Consider the following 15,529-nt stretch of genomic DNA (forward strand, 5'->3'; position numbering starts at 1 on the left):
TCAAAGAATATTTTGGGAAACACTGGGTGATCACATGACAGATTTGGCGCGAAGTTGGAAATACTAAGAGCATTTGTTTTGGACTTTGTTTACTCTTTTTATTTACCGTAAAGTCAGGGAAATTAGTTTATTAGGCATTTATATAGTAAGTTAAATCGTAGTTTATTTGTTTATGTTTAGATTTCTAAAAAGGTTAAGTTGTGGATACGATATAGCTGTTTCATAGGTATATATTTCATAATTTTTACAACTGTTGCACAATGAGCACTCGTACCACACGTCGTAGTGCTCGTCGTAGTAAGGTATTAACTGTAAAAGCAGATCCAGACAATGGAAAAGTGACCCCTTCTGCTACAAATGCTACAGTTGCCTCAAAACGAAAAAACGTTGCCGTTGTAAAGACTACTGCGTTAAAAACCAAGAAAATTAAAAAGGAAGTAAAAGTTGTCACAAATGATCAAGTTGTGACAAAGGTTATTAAATTTAAAGGCAAAGTCCCTGTTGACGATTATTGTGTTGAATGCAAGGATGGATACCATGTATTTGTGTGCGGGGATACTGTGTATAATGCTATGCTGAATCAAACCAATATTGGGCAGAATAATAATAAATATTATTTGCTGCAAGTTTTGAAAAGTAATATTGGGGCAGAGTTCTGCGTTTGGTTTAGATGGGGTAGGGTGGGCAAAGTTGCTGGCACTAATCTGCAGAAGGTGACATGCGAAAAAGCTGTTCAACTGTTTGAGAAAAAGTTTAAAGACAAAACCTCCAATTTTTGGGAAAATCGGGGACATTTTGAAAAGGTGCATGGAAAATATGATTTGCTTGAAATGGATTTCGGTAATGAGGATAAAGAAACTGCAAAACCTAATGTGGATGCAAAGAAAATTAAATCTAAGTTGAATAACCGTGTTAAAGAGGTTATGGAGTTAATTTTTAACATGAACGAATTTGAAGAGAGCGTAAAAGAGATGAAGTTTGACGTAAAAAAGGCCCCACTTGGTAAATTGACAGAAAAGCAAATTAAATCTGGGTACGAGTCCTTAAAATACATTGAGGAATGCTTGCAGAGGAACAAGGCTGGCCGTGACTTGGTGGAGGCTTGTAGTGAGTTTTATACAAGGATTCCTCATGACTTTGGAATGAAATGCCCACCTCTTGTTAGATCTGTGCATGAGTTGAAAGAAAAACTGGAATTATTGAGTGCGTTGTCTGATATCCAGATTGCAATTAAGATTATGGATGAGGCTGAAGGTTCTGGTTTGAAGGAAAATCCTTTTGACCTTCGTTATAAATCATTACAATGTGAGATGAAACCATTACCGAAGACCTCTAAGAACTTTAAACTAGTCCAGGAATATGTTAAAAACACTCACGCTGCTACGCATATGAATTATGAACTTTCAATTGAAGATGTGTTCACTCTTGCAAAGGAAAATGATAAAAACTTCACAAAGGATATTGGTAATCGTGTTTTATTATGGCATGGGTCTCGACTTACAAATTGGTGCGGGATTTTAAAGAATGGGTTAAGAATTGCTCCACCTGAGGCCCCAGTGACTGGTCATATGTTTGGGAAGGGAATCTACTTTGCAGATATGGTTTCAAAGTCAGCTAATTATTGTTATGCAACACATAGGCAACCTAAAGCATTTCTACTACTGTGTGAAGTAGCACTTGGTGAATCTAACAACCTGCTACAGGCTGACTATAATGCAAATAAGCTGCCTAAGGGGAAGCACAGTGTAAAGGGCCTTGGTAAGACACAGCCAGATCCAAGTAAAAGCAAATACACTGATGATGGTGTTCTTGTGCCTTGTGGTTTGCCTGTATCTGAAGAGGGCTCAAAAAACTCTGCTTTGCTCTATAATGAGTTTGTTGTTTATTCTGCCAAGCAAGTGAGGCCACGGTTTCTAGTTAAACTAAATTTCAACTTTACCCAAAGTTGGTAAGATCAGTGGTCCCCTCTTGTAATTGTTAATGGTCATACAAGGCTGTTTTACGCCAATGCATGAATGTTATGCTTTTTCTATAGGTAGTGTGGTTCTGTTTGGTCATCACTCATAAAACACCTATAGCTGCGTTGTTTGCTTCATTATTTTTATGTTTTTTTTGTAAATAAGGAACACAAACTTGGAAAGTTCATATCAGAATGCTGTAGAATTTAGTTTTATCACATTGTTTTGTTTGTGTTTAAAATTGTGCACAAATAGGGATGCACATTACAGAATTTCGAATCCATGAGATTCGAATCCTTTTGTATTCGAATCTAATTACGGGATTCGGTATTCTGTTTAATGACGTCATTACACGTCATCTCATATACTATATTAACAATTTTTAAAATTTATTAATTTTGAAAAAAAATATTTTTGTGTTTGTGGGACTTTCGAGAGTAAACGTTTCGTAACGTCTTTTCATAGCCTGCTATACGTTTCATGACGCAAAAACTACCTAATAGTACAATTTTTGATCATTTTACAACTCAAGATTCAACAAGGCTGTTATGAAAGGGTCAATAAACTGACTTTTGTGGGTAAAATTTTTTTTCCTATAAATATAAAAAGATTCGAAATTCTAGATTCGGAATTCTAGATTCGAATTAAAGTATTCTAGGATATCCTAGAATACCTAATTATTCTGTAATGTGCATCCCTATGCACAAATGCTAGATATTAAAACAGTAACACGAAAATGCTATTTGTGTATCGTGTTTTTCACTTTATTGTTTTGTTAATTCATTCCTATTTTATATTTCTCTTTAAACACATTAAGGAAACACTGAATTAGTTTATGTGTGTATATACGTTCTTCTTGCTGTCTTGTCTTTAAACTAATCATCTTTTTACGTTGCTACTTTCCTTACAGGTACTGCTGTAGGAGGATATAATAGAATATTGTAAATATATTCATCTGTTTTTAAACTGGAGAATGGAAATAAATCCTTGAATAAACTACAGGTATGGTTGGTAGTTTATTAATTCAGCTTTATTATACACAGTTAGTTTGCTGATACAATAGAATAGATTATTGGTTTATAAGGTAATATAAAGTCAAGTAATTTGTGATGCGATTATCTGTATTATTTACTCATGTTCTGTTACATACGATAAAAGTTCATTGTTCTTAGTTTATCAAAAATATGTAATTGCCTTTTTAGTGTGTGGACACCTTTTGTTGGAGGTGACTTTAGTTTGTAACTTGTGGTCAAATTGTTCTTGGTGTTAATATATCTTCTTATTCATTGTTGGCATTGCAGAAGTAGTTGTTGTTTGTTGTGTGTTAGTAGCTTTGTACATACCTTCTATCCACTTTCAATTTCCTTTGTCTGGCACTGTGGAGAAATGATATTGTTTTTATTTATATATATATTACCTTTTTCATATTTATGGAAGCAATGTCCGCATATCAGTATCTAGCATTTAACTCGCTATTCTTTGCTTTTGATGCAAGCACCTCATAAGGATAAACCTTGGCACCAGACTATTGTCTAACCCAAGGACTCACGCACCTAACAGTATAGAGCATTGAACCCGGTATCATTTGGTTAAGAATTAAGCTGTAAACCATGGTATCTGACCAATTAGTCACGGCACCTATCACCAAGCCATGGCACCAGACCGTGGCTTCACGGCACTAAGCCACGGACACTGGTGAACCACCAGTTACAAATGGATTCATATTAAATAGGATTTATAAGCATTGTTGTTATTATTAAAACAAAGTTCAGCTCATTGGTAATAATGTTTACTGATTAATGAAGGATAGAAAATCAGAGGTCTTCTTGCCACCCCAGGCTTTATAAATATTGTTGTTAGTTTATTGAAACCAATTTTAGCTTATCGGTAATAACTAATCAATGTAGAAAATTATTCCAGATTTTATAAACATTGTTGTTATTTAAGTTCACCTTTAAATTGAAACCCCTGTCCTGACCATCCACCCCAGTAAGACCTTATCCCATGTTGCAACGTGGTGTTAAACCCTGTGTGGTCCACGTACACTTTGTACACTGTTACTTTGCCCCCATTTTCTGCAACAGGTATTAAACACATTAATTTAAAATGGTTATAAATAAGTTGTGGTAAAAATATGCGAATGATTTGTTATATTTCTGTGTCCTTGATGTAAAATAAGTTATTAGGTAAAATCTTGATGAGGCTTTGTCACCTCAGAATTAGGCCAGAGTTGGCTCATTACCCCTAAAATGTTTAGCAAACTAAGGGAACTTCTCTCGTTAGCCCAATCACTAATTTTCTACCAAAAATTATCTTATTTTTATTTGCTTTTTTATAGATTTAATGTTTTTAAAATGTTTTTAATTTTTTAACTGCTTTAGTTCTTATAAAATCAAATAACTTGCCTCTAGTAATAACCCCGTCATGGATAGCAGACGCGCAAATGGTTGAATGTTCTCTTCTATAAACCCCGGTCCCATACACATGGCCTTCTGTCGAACAGTTTTGTGGGCAATCAATGCTGTAGACTTTGTCTGTAATAACCATGTCGCTATGATGGCACGCGCTCATTTCTGTAATGTCAGTTGAATGAATGTAACTTGCTTTATCCTTGCGTGGCCGGGAAACGACAGTCATTACAACACGAGTGTTCTGTTTCATACACCTCGTGCCAGTCTATGAGTTACCACGTATGTAACTTATTCGTCCTCGCATGGTGGGGCAATGAAAGTCGTTATAACACGGGTGTTCATACACCCCGTGCCAGCCTACAAGTCACTCAGTTATTATACATTAGTTTGTTCAATACAGTAAATATCAATAAGCTTGTGAAAGAAACATGGTGCAACCAATTCAAAGTTATTGTTTTGTTGACACTTTGTAAAACTAGCTGTCAAAATACTGAAGTGTCGGTCAAATACAACTAAATATATAAACACCAGTGAACAGTGGTTTTTAAGGTTATTGTTTCAATAAAAATTACTTTTAAAACATAAATTTCAATACAGTTTAAATAGATTTTAATATAGCATAATCTGTAACCTGAATAAATGTAAAGGTGCACCAGTTTAAAGTTATTGTTTGGTTAAAACTCTCATTAAAATGTTATTAGATTTAAATATAGAATTATAATAAAACTTTACATACTTCTAAAGTTAAAAGCAATCCCATAAAAGTTGTATTCACTGTCACTCTTTATACCATGTTGTAAGTTTCCACGATATCTTCTCTTTCCCTTGTAGAGATAAACTGTAACCTTTCCCCCAGAATCTGGTGGCAACAATATAAAACACTTAAACTTAGCTCACAAAGTTAATAGTGGGGTTTATGTTACTGTATATGCCACTAATCGTAATAAGTGTGGAGCAAACTTTTAAAAACACTCGGTAGCCAGGGATAATTGGACATGAAGCTATGTAACTTGTTTATCCTTGCGTAGCGGGGCAACGACAGTCGTTATAACATGGGTGTTCTGTTTCATACACCTCCTGCCCGTTTACGAGTTACCATGTATGTAACTTATTTTTTCCTTGCATGGCAGGGCAGCGACAGTAGTTAAACTAGTTATAACAAGTTAGTGAAGTAACTTACTTGTTATTTGTCCGTCATGGATTGCAGCGGCACACACTTGCGAATATCCATTATACCTAATGTTGCCCCACACCTTGTAATATTGTAGCTTACAATTTGCGGGACATCTCACGTGTTTCACGAAAGTGTTAAACTCCATCCCAATGGTGTTGCATGTGACTGTGAAGGGTAAACTTTGTAATGCGGTTTGTTAAAATATAAATAGTTGCCTCGATTAATAAAATGTCTGGTTTATTAAAGCATACAATGTACATTTTGACTGTGTGACTGTGTAGTTTGCATATAATTATGAAGGGACTTGTGTTTGTAAAGCATTGGGTTATTAAAATATAAGTGGTTTTCTCATTTGCAAGTGTGGCAAACTTTTGGTGATCTATTTATATATTAATTCAAGTTTAAATTGCTCATAAATCTTTTTTTTTAGACTGTTTCGGCTTGTTAGATGTTTGTGCAGCCACATTACAGGAAAATGGCAAATTTAAATGAGATAAGTTGGAACTAAAATATACTTACTGTTATGGTAGACTTTGTCAGCATAAGTTGTAGCAAAAATAACAAAGAGAATCAAAGGTATCTTCATTTTGTATTTCTTATATACGTGTTTTACTTCTATGGTATTTAATCTGTAACATTAGATTTATTGTTTTCATATAGTATTTTGTCAAATATTGTTCTTTTACTGTAGCTGATTCTAACCTGTCAAAATGTCAAAAAATGTCAAATAAATACTCTTGTTCTTGCTGCAACTAAAGTCTTTAAATCTAGTAGCCTTGCCTATTGTAATGTTTATATTAAGACCTTACTGACACATTAGCTTAGATACAATTAGAATGTTATGCAAACTGTTTCAAATTAAAACCAGTAGGGCCTACCCAAATTACTGTAAGTAAAGCTGTTTTTTTTACAGTTTTTATGTTAAGACCCTACAGACCCTCACTTGAGTAGCAGCCATTGCAGTATTTGAGTGTCACTGTCTTACACCACAACCACACACCCAGCATTGAAATGCAGCATTTGAGTGTAACTGTGTTAAACCACAACCACCCACACATTATAAGTTATGTAGAAGTGATTTTCTCCTTGTGTGGGCTGTACAGATAACATCTTAAGATCAACAACCGAACTCCTTTCTCGCTTCACCATAATTATGATTTATTGCAGTTTTTTGACGCTGCTGTGATAATAAGTTTCTGTCTCTTTGCTTGCTACTGCATTCTAATGCCATTTATATCCTTGCTTGACAAATGACCGTGTTATTTTACTGTTAGTTTTAGTTTTTTTATTTTAACTCCATACAAAATGTTAGAAAGATTGATGAAATAGTTAGTTATAATAGGTTACATACAATATGTATACAAGCTCCCAACACTTTGTGTGCTGAATAATCCATTATTATCAAACACAATATTATTTACATGTAATTGTATTTTGTATACAATGTATTATTATTCACATACATAATATTGTATATTTATAAAACTGTTAATGTATATTACTGCCACCATATTAGTGATGTCATATTGAACATGATGATGTCATAATACATATTATTATTCATCAGTGAATCTGAACGACCGATGCCACGGTCCATGATTTCTGCTCCATGTGTGAGGATCACCATTTTGTGAGGCGTTGTATGAGGGTTGTCCTTCCACTATTTCAACATGGACTGTTTGAAACTGATTCTCTGGAGGTAAGTATGTGTTTTATTGATATAGTGATTGTTATGATGGGATAAACTAATCTATTCTTTAAGGGTAAAGTACCCGCTTACGAGTTCCACGTATGTAATGTATTTATCCTCGCATGGTGGAGCAGTGACAGTCCTTATACCACGGGTGTCCCATTTCATACACCTTGTGTTCGCTTACTAGTTGCCATGTATGTAATATTTTTAGCCTTATCTAGCGGGTAACAACAATCGTTATAACACACGTTATAACACACGTTATCAGGGCGCTGGGCGCTTAAAACAGTTCCTGATTCAACTTACTTAGTAATTTCCCGTCTATCAGTGCAGCTTTACATATATATGAGTTGTCCGTATAAACCCCACTTCCCCACACAGAATCAGTGGATAAGTAACAATACCCTGAACATTCAACGTCAAATCTTTCCTCTGTAAAGTCACTGCCTTGTAGCAGACACGACTTGTGTTTTGCTGGGAATATAATGGGGCCAATTTATGACATAGGGCCAATATATGACATAAGGCCAATTTATGACATGGGGCCAATATATAAAATGGGGCCAATTTATAACATGGGGCCAGTGTATAAAATGGGGCCAATTTATGACATGGGGCCGTGTATAAAATGGGGCCAATTTATGACATGGGGCCAATTTATAACATTGGTGCCAGTATATGAGATGGGCCAATATATGACATGAGGGTAATATATGACATAGAGCCAATGTATGAGATGCGGCCAATTTATGACATGAGGCCAATATACGACATGGGGCCAATTTATGACATGAGGCCAATATACGACATGCGGCCAATTTATGACATGGGGCCAATATACGACATGGGGCCTATATACGACATGGGGCCAATATATGACATGGGGCCGATGTATGACATGGGGCCAATATACGACATGGGGCCTATATACGACATGGGGCCAATTTACGACATGGGGCCTATATACGACATGCGGCCAATTTATGACATGGGGCCAATATATGACATGGGGCCAATGTATGACATGGGGCCAATATACGACATGGGGCCTATATACGACATGGGGCCAATTTACGACATGGGGCCTATATACGACATGGGGCCAATTTATGACATGGGGCCAATATATGACATGGGGCCAATGTATGACATGGGGCCAATATACGACATGGGGCCTATATACGACATGGGGCCAATTTATGACATGGGGCCTATATACGACATGGGGCCAATTTATAACATTGGTGCCAGTATATGAGATGGGGCTATCAGCTTACCTTTTTTTCTTATACCATGAGGTGTCACGACAGGAATCTTAAATATAAATGAGTTCTGTGTGGAGTTGTATGAATGACTTTGAATATCAGTAGCTTTACTATATGTCCCATAATACGACAACATGCCTTTGCTTTTCTTTATATGAACTGCTTTGCTTTGTCCTATAAACAGAGTACTTGAATATAATTCATTCATATCTTAACACAAATAAACAGTAATTATCTACCTTATTCTACTGGTGTTGCTACCAAGTAAAATGCAATATATAAATAAAAAGCTTTTCTGGTAAAACAAAGTACATTAAATTATTGTTTTACCTGAAAATTGGTATAACTTCTTGTTTTAAACTAAATATAGCGAATTATATTCAGCTGTAACGTAATATATAGGTAAGAGCTAATTTTTATTAATTCATCTGCTATAAGCAAGATATTATATTTTCACCAAAAGAACAAATTTATTTATATATTACTTTATTCCTGGCAGCAGCAACAGCAGGTTATAAGCTAGATTTAATTTAAAACAAACAGTCCTACTAATTTACAAGTAAAACAATAATATAGTTTACTGTTTTAATCAAAACTTCTATTTATTTATATATTTTATCAACACAAGCAGCCCATCAATTCCACCAACCAAATCTTATTGTCTGATCCATGGTGGCAGCCATACATATACTTGATACATCTGCATACACATATGTCCCATATATACGTCTCGTATCTTCAGGTGTATCTCGACACTCAGAATAAGATGGACAGATCAGCATTACAATGTCTGCTGTAAACTTCTCTGCAGTTGTGCTGCAAGAAACTGGGATAAAATGTAAGTTTTGATGATTAAATAAATTAATGTAACTTATACAGGGCAATGGTAGTCGTTATAACATGGGTGTTTTGTTTCATACACCTTGTGCTTACTTAAGAGTTACCATGTATGTAACTTATTTATTCCTCACATGGCGGGGAAACGGTAGTCGTTATAACATGGGTGTTCAGTTTCATACACCTCGTGCCCGCATTTGAGTTACCACGTATGTAACCCTTTTATCCTTGCATGGCAGGGCAACGAAATCGCTATATAACACGGGTGTTCACACCTCGTCCCTGCTTATCATAGTTATTATAATGTTAATCTATGATTATTAATGTTTTTACCTTGAAATGTAAAGGAAGCCCCGGACACCCCATGTGTTGTACTTGTTATTCCATGTTTATAATTCCCAACGTAGGAAGTTAAGCCCGATGTTCTGTATCCACTTATTAATCCACCAGTGTCTACAATATGTCTATTTTAAACTGAATGGTGTTGTTGATAATGAATGTACATACAAGATGAATAATAGTAAGATGGTTTATGTTATTCTCACATGGCGGGGCAACGACTGTCGTTATAACATGAGTGTTCTGTTTTATACACCTAGTGCACGCTTACAATTTACTACGTATGTAATTTATTTATCCTCGCATGGTGGGATAACGACAGTCATTATAACACAGGTGTTCTGTTTCATACACCTCATGCCCGCTTACAAGTTACCGCCTATGTAACTTTGTTGGTGATTATAAACATATTCGAAACTACATGTGCAAATTGCCATACATTAACAGCGTTATCATATTAACAAGCAAACCAGCGTTAATCTGTCCATCATGAACTGCAGCCGCGCAAATGTTCGAATCTTCAGAATAAATATTATTCCCTTTAACTTGGTAGTTAGCTTGGTCACACCTTGGTGGGCAGAAACCAACAAACCAATCTTTTTCCTCGATACTTGTCCCATTCATTGAGCATGGGATGGCTGGTGCTGTGTGTTAGCAATGTACATGCTATATTTTATTCTTAGTAGGGGATGGTCATACATAGTGATGCCTATGAAACCTAATATTTAGTTCGTGACAATTTTGTTGCTCTATGTTATAACATAAGTGTAATACTAGTAATATATGGTATTGTGGGGAAGATGGGACACCTTTAGCACATAATGTTGAAATATCCTGATCGTGTTTTAAACAATTAACAACTGTCTATGGGAGTAAAAAAAAGGTGTGCCATCTTCCCCACCCTATTATATTGATATATTACTATTCTGTAGGGCCCATTTTTATTCTGTTTAAAACTTTCACACAAAGTGGGTTTTTGACATTTATTTAGGTTATCCTTAGAAAGTCCAAGCACCTCTTAAGTTACCCAAGTCTAAATTTACCGATTACCGTTAAATAGGAATCCATGTTCATCGTAAACTCTCGTATAAGATTTTACCCCATTCTTGGTCTCCCATCGTTGTTTCCACTTATGTATATCAACAGTACGTACTTTATACACGGTGACTCTACCCCCTCTGCCTGTATTGTTAATGTTATGTATAAAACTCAAAGACAAATTTTAAATCTATTACATTCATCGTTTAGTTAAAACACATCTCCGACTGTACATTTTGAGATTCAATCATACTTTGCATTTATTTTTAATATTTATTTAATTTTTTTTAGTAAATCTTCCCAAATGCCTAACGAACTTCAGGGGTGGCTGTCGTTGCCAAGAGTTCACCAATTTTACACAAAGTACTTCATATTTTATACTAATAACCATGTTTCATAAACCTCGTGCATGCTTACGAGTCACCACGTATGTAACTTTGTGGGAGATTATTTTTGTTTTAATGTATGGCTGACAATTTAGACAAACCATTAGTTAGTGACTACTAGTTTATGGTTTATGTTAATTATTTAGACAACCTATAAATAACTACTGGCGTATTGTTTATGTTAATTATCTTTACCTTTCTTAATAACTCCATCGAAAAACGCTGCATTGCAGATTCCCGACCTAGTGTGGTATATCCCTGACCCAAATATCATTACCTTATTTGTGCAATGCTTGGGGCAATCCACAGTGTAAACTTTTGCTGATTCTTGCATATCAAGGAGCTTACATGCGCTAACCTCTGCAAAGGTAATGTAACAACTTCATTTACTTTTCTATATAATCTAAAGTTCAACCTTGAGATTCAAACATGTGTTGCAGTTTTTTGTAAAATTGTTATTTTTGTATTTATTTATAAGTATTTATTAAATGATGGGTTGTATTTTTGCTCGATAATCAAAGTTAGTTAACAGTCATGCTTTATGTAAATGAACAAATTAACTTATTCATACTCACATGGCCGGAAAACAACAACAGTTATTATAACATGAGTGTTCTGTTCATACACCTCGTATCAGCTTACCAGTTACCACGTATGTAACTTATTTATCCTCACATGGTGGGGCAACGACAGTTGTTATAACACGGGTGTTCTACACACACCTCGCGCTCAAAACTTTTGATTTTCCACAAAAATTTTCACCATTAAATAAACTTAACCTCACCTTGAAATTGGAAGAACACGTTGAAGTAGTTATCATCCCTAACACTATGAACACCGTTTCTTATACTGCCCTTAAACCTATTTTGGCCAACCCTTGTATATACTGTCACTTTCCCACCTGCGTCTGGATAATATTTTTATTCATTTATTCAATTGAATGTTGATGACATACATAATATACAAATATCCTTATCGTGTTTTAAACAATTAACAACGTTCTTTGGGAATTGTGAAGATACGGTTTTATAATTATTTGAATGTTCTTTGTTTATTACCAAATATGATGGCACGTCAAAAGAAAATAAAGGTGTCCCATCTTCCCCCACCCTACTATATACAAATGTAAACATTCAAAAATATACTTGTAATTCTCCCATCATGTACAGCTGCAGCACAAACTTCCGAATACCCAGTATAATGGTTGGTCCCAAACACCCTGTTAAACCTCCTTACACAATTTGCTGGACAAATCACATTCTGTTTGAAAGTCTTGATGTCTAACCCAATTGTTCTGCAAGTTACTGTAAGTAAAGAAAATCACTTGGTTTTTACATGGTAAAAATAACTATGGTCCTATGTATGTTGCGGTACTTGGTTTCATGCCTACCTAATGTGATCTTAAATATTTTATGTTTGTCGAGACTTATTTATTTATTACAGGAATTTAGCTAATGGAAATTTATATTGTTTTATTCTTCAGCCATTTACTTGTTGAGGTTAACACATTGTTTTAAACTCCTTAACCTAACCTATTATAGGACCTGGATATTGATAAGTTAATATACACGCAAAAAAATAGTGTTTTAAGAATTTAGGTATATAGTAGGGTGGGAGAAGATGGGGCATTTTTTCGTTCTATTTTCCCGTCCCATTTGGTAGTAAACAAGAACATTCAAAGAATTATTAAACCCTACCCTCAGGACTCCAACAGACCGTTGTTAATTGTTAAAATTCCGATCAGGATATTTGGATATTATGAGTTAAAGGTGTCCCATCTTCTCCCATCATACTATATGCATTTATTTAGTTCTTAGTCATTTTATTTTCAAAGAAATAAATAACAAATTATGTTACATAACTTACTGTTATAATAAGTTGAATCTGCCCAAGATGTACCAAATATAATCATAAGAAAGCCAATGGTAATTGAAGCTCTCATTTTGGGACCTGTCTTCGTTTTTTTATGTTTGAAACTTTTGCATTTATTTATTTTTTAAAGTTTTAGTTCCGTTCAGTTGATTTTCTTTAAAAGTGTTTGTTTACTTATATTTTCTGTTTTTTTCACAAATATAACTAGTATATGGTTCTTTAAGTTCTTGTTGCAGTTAAACTGTTCTTGTTCTAGTTTTATTTCTGTTCTTGTACTTTATTTGTTCTTTTTTAGTTGCTGTTCTTGTATTAGAATAATTTAGCTGTTTTTTTGTTATAAATTTATACCTGTTCGTTTTGGCTATGCAAACTACTTCACCATTAAGGTCTACTCTTAGCTGTTTACATGTTAAGATACCTGTACAACATTAGCCTGTACAACATTATGTTTATATTAAGACCCAACTGACACATTGGCTTAGATACAATTAGAATGTTATCCAAACTGTTTCAAATTAAAACCAGTAGGGCCTACCCAAGTTGCTGTAAGTTGTTTTTATGTTAAGACCTTTTTTTACGCATTATCTTAGCTACAGCCCCTCACTTGAGTAGCAGCCTTTGCAGCGTTTGAGTGTCACTGTGTTAAACCACAACCACCCACACATTATAAGTTATGTAGAAGTGATTTTCTCCTTGTGTGGGCTGTACAGATAACATCTTAAGATCAACAACCGAACTCCTTTCCCACTTTACCATAATTATGATTTATTTCAGAACAGTTGTTTTCGAAAACAAGTGTAATAGTATCATACAATATATTGGCTACACATAATACTGTATGTTTATAAAACTCCCATGTATAATACTGCCACCACATGTATAACATAATACTGTATAGTAGGGTGGGGGAAGATGGGACACCTTTTTATTCTATTTTTTCATCCCCTTTGGTAGTAAACAAAGTACATTCAAAGAAATATAAAACTGTATCCTCACGACTTCCATACACAGTTGTTTATTGTTTAAAACACGATCAGGATATTTGGATATTAAGTGTAAAGGTGTCCCATCTTCCCCCACTCTACTATATGTTTATAAAACTGTTAATGTATATTACTGCCACCATAATAGTAACATAATGATGTTATATTGATTATAATGATGTCATATTGAACATGATGATGTCATAATACATATTATTATTCATCAGTGAACCTGAACGACCGATGCCACGGTCCATGATTTCTGCTCCATGTGTGAGGATCACCATTTTGTGAGGCGTTGTATGAGGGTTGTCCTTCCACTATTTCAACATGGACTGTTTGAAACTGATTCTCTGGAGGTAAATATGTGTTTAAAAATCACCACGGGATTTGCACTGTGGGAGTTATGTAACTTGTCTCTCTTGGAAATTGACTTTTATTACAAGAATGTTGTGTTTTATACACCTTATGCGCTAACTAGTTACCATGTATGTAATTTTGTGGGCGAATAAATGTAATCTTTTTATTATTAACTGGCGGGGCAACAACAGACGTTCTAACACGAGTGTTCTGTTTCATACACCTCGTGCCAACTTACCAGTAACCATGTATGTAAGTCAGGCAAGTTGTCACCGGAAGCATAAAACAGTTCCTGACAAAGGTTACATGTGTATACAAGTTACCAACAATTTTGCTCAATATTCCTATTTTCATTTATTTGATATCCTAGTTTACATAAACAGCCGACTCCTGTACTGGAGTGGTTAACTTACTTAGTAACTTCCCGTCTATCAGTGCAGCTTTACATATATATGAGTTGTCCGTATAAACCCCACTTCCCCACACAGAATCAGTGGATAAGTAACAATACCCTGAACATTCAACGTCAAATCTTTCCTCTGTAAAGTCACTGCCTTGTAGAAGACACGACTTGTGTTTTGCTAGGAAAATAATGGGGCCAATATATGACATGGGGCCAATATATAACATTGGGGTCAATATATGACATGGGGCCAATATATGACATGGGGCCAATTTATGACATGGGGCCAATTTATGACATGGGGCCAATATATGACATGGGGCCAATTTATGACATGGGGCCAATATATGACATGGGGCCAATTTATGACATCGGGCCAATATATGACATGGGGCCAATTTATGACATGGGGCCAATATATGACATGGGGCCAATTTATGACATGGGGCCAATATATGACATGGGGCCAATTTATGACATGGGGCCAATATATAAAATGGGGCCAATTTATAACATGGGGCCAATTTATGACATGGGGCCAATTTATAACATGGGGCCAATTTATGACACGGGGCCAATTTATAACACTGGGCCAATTTATAACATGGGGCCAATTTATAAAATGGGGCCAATTTATGACATGGGGCCAATATATGACATGTGGCCAATTTATGACATGGGGCCAATATATGACATGTGGCCAATTTATGACATGGGGCCAATATATGACATGGGGCCAATTTATAAAATGGGGCCAATTTATAACATGGAGCCAATATATGACATGGGGCCAATATATGACATGGGGCC

The 15,529-nt window shown here is 35.2% G+C and overlaps 3 protein-coding genes and 1 long non-coding RNA gene across 10 annotated transcripts in view; 2 read left to right on the plus strand and 2 right to left on the minus strand.

Moving 5' to 3' along the window:
* The first annotated feature begins 184 nt into the window (after positions 1–184).
* On the plus strand, positions 185–1,954 carry LOC100178364 (poly [ADP-ribose] polymerase 2). The gene has a single exon (XM_002128271.4). It carries the CDS (start codon positions 261–263, stop codon positions 1,950–1,952), a length of 1,692 nt encoding a protein of 563 aa, XP_002128307.1. The 5' UTR covers positions 185–260; the 3' UTR covers positions 1,953–1,954.
* Positions 1,955–2,868: 914 nt separating this feature from the next.
* Positions 2,869–15,529, plus strand: part of LOC108950045 — a 17,408-nt gene continuing 4,747 nt past the window's right edge. For 2 of the 4 annotated variants that reach the window (XR_003396514.1, XR_003396515.1), the window contains exons 1-7: positions 2,869–2,960; positions 7,111–7,242; positions 9,244–9,339; positions 11,007–11,078; positions 11,335–11,469; positions 12,271–12,407; positions 14,184–14,315. This is a non-coding gene — a long non-coding RNA (uncharacterized LOC108950045). The remainder of the gene's footprint in view (positions 2,961–7,110; positions 7,243–9,243; positions 9,340–11,006; positions 11,079–11,334; positions 11,470–12,270; positions 12,408–14,183; positions 14,316–15,529) is intronic. The other 2 variants (XR_003396516.1, XR_003396517.1) reach the window with 2 other exon arrangements.
* On the minus strand, positions 2,951–6,557 carry LOC101242525 (cysteine-rich secretory protein LCCL domain-containing 2-like). Its single transcript, XM_026837343.1, has 6 exons — positions 6,063–6,557; positions 5,550–5,708; positions 5,106–5,228; positions 4,364–4,531; positions 3,911–4,033; positions 2,951–3,334 (listed from the first exon to the last, which is right to left on the minus strand). The coding sequence occupies exons 1-6, from the start codon at positions 6,127–6,129 to the stop codon at positions 3,315–3,317; spliced, it is 660 nt and encodes a 219-aa protein (XP_026693144.1). The 5' UTR covers positions 6,130–6,557; the 3' UTR covers positions 2,951–3,314.
* The window catches only part of LOC100185406, a 15,066-nt gene continuing 6,496 nt past the window's right edge, over positions 6,960–15,529 (minus strand). Inside the window, exons 1-11 of one of the 4 annotated variants that reach the window (XM_002128388.5) lie at positions 12,968–13,965; positions 12,247–12,405; positions 11,886–12,008; positions 11,297–11,461; positions 10,728–10,859; positions 10,148–10,321; positions 9,672–9,791; positions 9,151–9,327; positions 8,514–8,675; positions 7,543–7,710; positions 6,960–7,236 (exon numbers count right to left, since the gene is read on the minus strand). In XM_002128388.5, coding sequence (XP_002128424.1) covers positions 7,100–7,236; positions 7,543–7,710; positions 8,514–8,675; positions 9,151–9,327; positions 9,672–9,791; positions 10,148–10,321; positions 10,728–10,859; positions 11,297–11,461; positions 11,886–12,008; positions 12,247–12,405; positions 12,968–13,043 — 1,593 coding nt within the window. In that variant the 5' untranslated portion in view covers positions 13,044–13,965 and the 3' untranslated portion in view covers positions 6,960–7,099. Of the gene's footprint in view, positions 7,237–7,542; positions 7,711–8,513; positions 8,676–9,150; positions 9,328–9,671; positions 9,792–10,147; positions 10,322–10,727; positions 10,860–11,296; positions 11,462–11,885; positions 12,009–12,246; positions 12,406–12,967; positions 14,310–14,729; positions 14,898–15,529 lie in introns of those variants that run through there. The other 3 variants (XM_026837340.1, XM_026837341.1, XM_009862392.3) reach the window with 3 other exon arrangements.

This window comes from Ciona intestinalis, chromosome 13, assembly GCF_000224145.3.
Source record: "Ciona intestinalis chromosome 13, KH, whole genome shotgun sequence".
Lineage (NCBI taxonomy): Eukaryota > Metazoa > Chordata > Ascidiacea > Phlebobranchia > Cionidae > Ciona > Ciona intestinalis.

Coding starts and splice junctions, on each gene's coding strand:
- LOC100178364 (XM_002128271.4), top strand. CDS start 261: ATGAGCACTCGTACCACACGTCGTAGTGCTCGTCGTAGTAAGGTATTA.
- LOC101242525 (XM_026837343.1), bottom strand. CDS start 6,129: ATGAAGATACCTTTGATTCTCTTTGTTATTTTTGCTACAACTTATGCT. Junction 4,532..5,105: donor GATTGCTTTTAACTTTAGAA/GTATGTAAAGTT, acceptor CTGACATTACAG/AAATGAGCGCGTGCCATCAT. Junction 3,335..3,910: donor ACAGGGGTTTCAATTTAAAG/GTGAACTTAAAT, acceptor ATTTCTCCACAG/TGCCAGACAAAGGAAATTGA.